At 49.1% G+C, this 7,500-nt stretch overlaps 1 protein-coding gene and 1 pseudogene across 2 annotated transcripts in view; one reads left to right on the top strand and one right to left on the bottom strand.

Annotated features, from left to right (window-relative positions):
• Positions 1 to 7,500, top strand: part of LOC147033529 (zinc-binding protein A33-like) — a 276,088-nt pseudogene that overhangs the window by 183,777 nt on the left and 84,811 nt on the right. The window lies entirely within an intron of this gene.
• Positions 9 to 7,500, bottom strand: part of LOC147033530 (E3 ubiquitin/ISG15 ligase TRIM25-like) — a 295,818-nt gene continuing 288,326 nt past the window's right edge. Inside the window, exon 8 of the mRNA XM_085855883.1 lies at positions 9 to 721. Coding sequence (XP_085712009.1) covers positions 720 to 721 — 2 coding nt within the window. The 3' untranslated portion in view covers positions 9 to 719. The remainder of the gene's footprint in view (positions 722 to 7,500) is intronic.

Below are 7,500 nucleotides of genomic sequence, written 5' to 3' on the forward strand. Positions count from 1 at the left end.
GGTGTTTCTCCATCCCTCATGTCTGGCTGTGTCTGTGCCAGTGGGGTTCCTTGGGTTCCCATCGTAGCAGCGTTCATGAGCAGCATTGGTGTCCCAAATGACTCAGATTGCTGCTGAGCCGTATCCATCGCTCGAGCCTGATCGACTACCTTGTCAAGAGTGGGTTGCGCTTTCTCTAGTAAGCGTTGCCGTATGTGGGCTGATCTGAGTCCTTGGATGAATGCCTCCCGTGTCGCTTCCTTTCGGTGTTCCTCGGCGCTTACGGCCCGGAAGCTGCCGTCTTTTCCCAGCTGATTCAGAGCTTGCAGGAACTGATCGATTGTCTCCCCCGGCTGCTTGCTTGCGTGTGTTGAGAAGATGTCGTATGTATACCTCGTTCTTGGGCTTCACGTAGAGCGCCTGCAGTACGTCAATCGCTGCTTCGTAAGTGTCGCACCCCGAGAAGAGCCTGTACACGCTGGGCGAGACATGATTCACGAGAGCGGCAAATTTGTCAGCTCCCTCCGCGATGATGGTCAGATAGTGTGAGAAGGAGCAGAACCAATGTGACCATTTCATTTCTGCGTCAGTCGTGTTTGGGTCTGCGTCGAACCTCTCTGGTTTGTAGATCTTGTCCATCTTTGGTTGAGAGAGCCGAGAAAATCAAATGGAATAAATTGAAATGAGAGCGAGAGATGAACCTTCAGAGTTTAGGCTTTATTCCATTTGATTGGAGCCGCTTCTGTGGACACACCAGGAAATACAGGTTCAGCTAGGAGTACATAAGCAGAAACGTATACATGTGCAGTTAACCATTGCAGACTAATCCGCGTAAGCACGGAGTTCGATATAATCTCCATTCTCACCAGTCAATGAGCACCTTCAGTTAACGAGCATCAAGTGGACAGCCGATGTCAATAGCAATGCCCCGGGGACAATCACTCGTGCCGCAGAGAGACATCCCCTTATACGCGAGACGCACAACATGTGATCCCGCGTCATGTCCCTTGATTCACGTTAATTCACCACATTATGGAGATTCATCAATGAGTTTGAAGGCATGGAGATTCATCAATGAGTTTGAAGGTATGGAGATTCATCAATGAGTTTGAGGGCAGGGAGATTCTTAAATGAGTTTGTGGGCAGGGAGATTCTTAAATGAGTTTGTGGGCAGGGAGATTCATCAATGAGTTTGTAAGCAGGGAGATTCATCAATGAGTTTGAAGGCAGGAAGATTCATCAACGCCTTTTTCGGCAGAGAGATTCATCAGTGAGTTTCTGGGCAGGGAGATTTATCAATGTGTTTGTATGATTACAAATTAAGATCGCCAGCACCCTGAACAGATGACAAATTAATGCTCTGACTTTGAGGGCAATGCATCAGTTACACAAATTCAACTACAGGAAATGATACTTCCTGCAGTCATGTTCTGCATTTGAAAGGAGAATCATTCATTTTGACTAACTTGCCGATGAATTTCCTGGTTTTTCCTGTTTATTACAAGACCTTGTGTGTCACATTTTGTACAAGCCACAAAGATATTCAAATCCAGGTAACAAGATCACCATCTATCACCCAGACCCCAATTGAGGGGTTTTTCATCTTCTTCTCAATCTGAAAAATCCCTTGTGTTTAATTGGTCTCTTTGTAACAAAGCAGCGTGCAGTATAAAAATCACATGAACATCACATCATGAAAATATTAGAAAACTTTCAAAATGTTTTGATGTTTGGAGTTAGACATTTTAGGTTTTCAAACATTTTGTAGCAAATTAAATTACAAAATGTATCTATCTTTCCTTCATACCAAGTTGGTGTGACGACATTTTGTAATCTCAGTTCAGCAACCTCACATAATTATATAATTATTTGAACGTATGGTGATGTTATCATGGCAACCTCAGGCCGAGGTCACATTTGCCACGGCGGCCGTGGGGTCTCCAAAATCTACGGCCACGAGCATTTATATGTCGGTCGCAGTATTTTCACGGTCACACAATGTAGCAGTCACATGTGTTTTTATTTTTCGGGGAGCCGCACTGCGTATTTATAAATTGTGGAGACCGAAAACGTGGGGGTGCCGTAGGATCTTTGATTTGATGTCGCACGGTGACCTTCGGGCGTTCCTGCGGCGGCCATAGAATTTTCAAGGCAGACGCAAGGTGCCCGCAAAGTGACCACAAGGCGACCGCGGGGGGCCTTAAGGCGAACATGCGGCCAGACGGACAGTAACGAGTGGGTTTTTTTTATTTTTTTTTACCAGTTCTTTTGTTACAGCTTGTTGAATTGCTACGGCGAACGTAGAAATGAAAAAAGTTATAACTCCGCGCTATAATTCCACGGCGACCCCATGGCCTGTAGAAGATAGCCAAATGGCGTACGGCCACCCTGAGGCCACCTCGGTTTCTCTCCGGCCACTGCACGTTTCTGTCAATTCACAGGGCGTATGGCTGCCGTATCCTCGCCGTAGAACAAATGTGACTGAGGCCTCAACAACCATCTTCCTTCAAGACAGTTGATAAACAGTTTTAGCAGTTCATGTCATTCTGGCACTTTTTCTCACACAGCTGTCGAGTTTAGGAAAAGAGATTATGATAAAATTTTAAACAAATTCCCACCATCTTCACTGTGCTTTTTCTCACAAATGTATATATTTATATAATTTTGTGCAGGATGTTCCTCTTTATTCCATCAGAGGTTCACAATTGTTCACTTCTGTTTCTTTATTGTGTGCAGGGTGTTTTGGCTGCAAAGTGTCCTGATATATCACAGTCAATGGAGAGAGTTTTATCCCAACTACAGCAGGTTCAGGAAGAGGAAGAGCAAACAGAGGTGGGAATTGTGCTGTACTGAAAGGACTTCGTATAATAATCATGGAAATAAAATGAAAATAGCAAAGCATAAAAGCACACCACATCATATAATGTGTCGATGCGAGCGAGTGGAGCAGCAAAGGTCAGGTCTGACCGCGTTACCGATATGAAGCAGCAAAATGAGAAGCACAGCAGCATTATGCAGCAAAAACGCCCCCAGGCGGCCCATGCTGACATGACCCTGGCCAAGGTCGTAACGACCTCTCGAGCCAACCTCCTCCGGCCCCATCAAACGCCTCCGGCCCACTCCCCCCAGGCAGACCCGACGTAGATAAACATCCCAAGGCCGGCAGCCCGCTATCTGGAAGCCGTGGCGCCAGCCTAAGACCTTGGCCGGGGGCGCTGAATAGCGACGCTGGCTGCATGCATTTAATGCGCCAAAACAACTCACGCACCACAATCAGTTGAGACGCCAACGCCCGTCCCAACGGCCTTGAGCGAACACAGCAAGTTGTGCTCGCAATCAGAGGTGGGGGTAACGCCGACCAGGGCACCAGACTTGGTTCCGAGTCGATCTCCGAGACCCACACGGCCGCTAGACGGGAGCAACTCCACTTAAACCACACTGCAATCATAGGCTCGTTATAAATCATTACGAATAATATTCGAAGCATCGCAAATTCATTTTTCCGTACAGCGCACTTTTTTGATAAAATCCCAGTACAAGACAAAGCAATTACCTGCGGCCTGGAGCAACTGGAGGCTAACAAACCTTCTTTATTCGCCCCCACATCACATTGATCATAACACCAACTCCATTGACTGATCTCCGCCACATCCACTTTTACACGAGAACTGCTGGCATTTATTTCAACAACATTAAACTGCATCACTAGAGCAAGGAAAAGCACATATGCCATGAACAACAACCCACAACCCACATCACGAGTCCGCTTCTTGGTTGTCGACTTGATGCTGCGACTCGCGACTCCCTTTAACGCCACGGGCCCACCGCCACCTGTTGAAGCTGCCTGAACCACACCAATGCGCATTGCCTCACGAACCCTGCCGAAGCGCGGGAACTCATCGCGAACGAAGCGCGGGAACTCATCGCAAGAGCTAATATGGCTCTCGCCGCTCCTGGAGCGCACATCATCGCCGCAGCCAGCAACGAACGGTGGCTCGCGCTGCATCGACGTGGCCCCCGCCGCCAGAGCCTCGCCCTCGGTATTCGACGAAGGTCTCGAAGAGAGCACTGGCACATCTGGAGGCACGAACCGGAACCCGTTCCGACCCAAAAGGGTCCGGCTCGCCGAGCCCGGCTCCTGCTCCGGCTCGCCGGCATCATCATGCCCCGGCTGCAGGCTGATCTCCAGGTCACTGGGGTCCTGCTGCGGTGCCCCTTCGCTCCCGGTGCGATCGTGCTGCGGTGCCCCTTCGCTCCCGGTGCGACCGTGCTGCGGTGCGCGCTCTCGTCCCGCACCGCTAGGCGTGCGAGCATCCTGCGGCACTTGAGCCATCGCGCGGACTTGCGCGGTCACCGGTGTCTGCTCGACAGATGAAACAGTCGCGATCACCGAGTCGAATGTGATGTCGGTCAATGGCTGCTCGCAGACAATGTCAATGGCTGCTCGCAGACCAGAAATAAAATGATCTCTGAACCGTGCCGGACGCTCCTCTGCCGTGAATTTGCACGGCACAGCCGAATGCGATGCGCGGCCAGCACGAGTGGACTCAATTCGACACCCGATCCGTGCCTCGCTCACTTCCCCCCCCCTGCCACTGATCTTGTCATTTCCGGATCAATTGCAAGCAGGTTTCGACGCGGGACGGAAGGATCGCCTCGCACACCGCCATGTATGAACGCAACAATGGGCGATGACCCTCGGCCCACACACCGTAGACGACCTCGAGAGCCCAGACCGCCGTCCGAGTGATTGCATTGCCACGCTCGCCCACGACCCGCGCCGCAGACCGTGCGCATGGCCGTGCGTGCCTGGCCCATTGCGATGACCCCTAGACCATCTGCTGTGTCCCGACCATCGAGACCTCGGACATTCTCCAGAGCTTGCGCGACGTCCAACGCCGCGTTCGAGCCGAAACGCGTATCCTCGACAAAACGAACAAGAAAATGAACCAAATGAACGAACGTTGCCCACTCGACGTGGCCGAAGTCGATTCCGACGAAGGCGGGCACGCGTACGTTTGCCATGCACCGACTCTTTGCCATGTTCGCGCTGGCGAGACCTTTGGCTCCATAGGCTGGAACCGCACGGGTCATTTGCCGCCCTTACACACGCCGATTCGAAGATCCTCGTTCGCCAACTGTGCTGTACTGAAATGGGAGAAGCTTAGCAGGCAGACACGAAGCGGAGGAACAGTCGAGCCGGGCTGTGTTGCACGAGTGCGAGCGTACTGTGCCCGCGGCTCCCCTTTATTCCGTACGCGGTACACTCACGAGCCGGCCGACTCCAGCATTACTACGACGCCTCAGACGGCGTGCACACCTCATATCCCTCGCCGACCCCCACGGCCACCTCCCATCATCACGCCCACCATGCAACATCACCATGCCCTTCCCCATAGGCCCGCAGACTCCACCACAGGAATTACCAAGGAATGGGTTTACATCACCACCCCTTTCCACATCATGTAAAGGGAATGCACCTGAGGGAGGAGCTCAGTCATGCCATTCTGTTTCTCTTCGAACAAGTCATGATTGTTTTGTGAAGAGATGTACGATGACAAATTTTTTGAAGTGACTTAACTAACTCTGCAAACAAAATGAAGCAGGCAACAATTACTTCGAAAATTAATTACGAAAATGTACAATCCCACAATGGTACATCATATGTAGACATGTTTGTACGTGCATGTCTGAGCCACAGACTTCACCAATGTGTTCCTCCCACATGTTTTGCCGTTTTCAGAGTATCCATGGACAGATCATATGTGAGAAAATATTTCCGCCCTTGACCAACCCAACCCGCCCACCCCTCCACTTCCCACTGCAATCTTACTTTGTCACCCCACTCTGATGATTAGGAGCCAACACATAAGTGAGTGTGCACATGATTATTTATTTACCTTTGTTGGAACCTTTGTAAATATAATCACTTCTGTCTCATAAGAATAGCTCCTGTAATATATATGTTTATGTATGTATGTATATATATATATATATATATATATATATATATATATATATATATATATATATATATATATATATATATATATATATATATTCATAAAAACGAAAACCACGGTGAGTCAGTCTGGGAAGCCAGGAAGACTATATGCCCATTAATCATGTCCCATTTTAACGTTAATTCCCCAAGACTTTGAAGACCAAAAAAGATCCCGAGGACCAATTTTATTGACCAATTTCCCTGAAAATATCTGCTGTTCTTCCTTTGCTTCAATTGGTTCATCTGACCACATGCTTCTCAAAGTAGACATCTCTCTGGCTGTTCTTACAGAACCACCTCAGCACCGGTGAGTCTGGCATTACACTCAAGCCGACTGGCAGAGACATCAAGAAGGCATCCAACTTCTAGACTGGTCTCCCATCTCTTCTTCCTCAAATATCAACTCGTCCTGGGAATTCTTTCAAAGAAACTTGCTTTCTTTCGTGCTCTGATTTATCCCATCTCGTCTTCAGTTGTCCTACCCTTTCTCCCGCCCATGGTACACTGAAGCTTGTGGTGAGGCAGTTGTCCTGAAACAACTTACCTTTGCCTCCTGGAAGGCTAATCCAACTCAAAGCAATCTCAGTTCCTTCCACAAAGCTAGCGACAAGTGCGTGTCGACCCTCAGGAGAGCCAGAAAACAACATCTTTCGAACCTCAGGTCTGAAATCTCAAACCTGCCTCCTCCAAATGCTGGTGGCATCTCGTTAAGTCTGTTTCTGGTGTACATTCCCCCTCCATCCCTCCCTTACATCAAATGGCCGCACAGCTGATGCTGTATGTGAAAAGGCTGAATGTCCAAACTCCGTGTTTGCTTCTAAATCCTGTGTCCCAAACCCAACGGTTTCTGAACCCACCTTACCCAGTCACACCCAACTGTCCCTGGACTCTGTATCGTTTTCTCCTGACATGGTGGAGAGCTTGCTGTCAGATTCTGCAACCAGTCCAGACTGCATTAGCCTACGTGTCCTGAAAACCTGGTCTGCTGCTCTTGCTCAACCTCTTTCTATTCTATTCGCCCTCTCATTTGCTCAAGGTCATCTGCCATCTGCTTGGAAATCAGATTATATCACCGCTCTGCATAAAAAGGTGAAAAAAACAGATCCCTGCAACTGCAGACCAATCGACCTTCTCCCAATGAGCAAGGTCATGGAATTCATCATCACTTCAGACATGAAGTCCTTCCGCTTCTCCAATGGCTTGATTTCCAATCATCAATTTGGATTCAGACCAGGTCACTCGACTCTGGATATGCTGCTTCTGCTCTTCCAACAATGGATGGAGATTCTCAATGCCAGACGTGAAATCACAGACATCTCCCGAAACATATCACTTGTTTTCAATCTGGTCTGACACCCTGCCCTGCTCACCAAATTCTCTTCCTGTGGTATCCAAGGCCTTCTCCACTCAAGGCTTGCAGACTTCCGCTCCTGTCACAGCCAACATGTGGCCGTAAATGGAGTTCTCTCATCCCCTCTTCCTGTCCAGGCTGGAGTTCCTCAAGGTAGCATTCTGGG

This window comes from Eptatretus burgeri, chromosome 2 (assembly GCF_056783735.1).
Source record: "Eptatretus burgeri isolate ZD-2024b chromosome 2, Ebu_testis_v1, whole genome shotgun sequence".
Classification (NCBI taxonomy): Eukaryota; Metazoa; Chordata; class Myxini; order Myxiniformes; family Myxinidae; genus Eptatretus; species Eptatretus burgeri.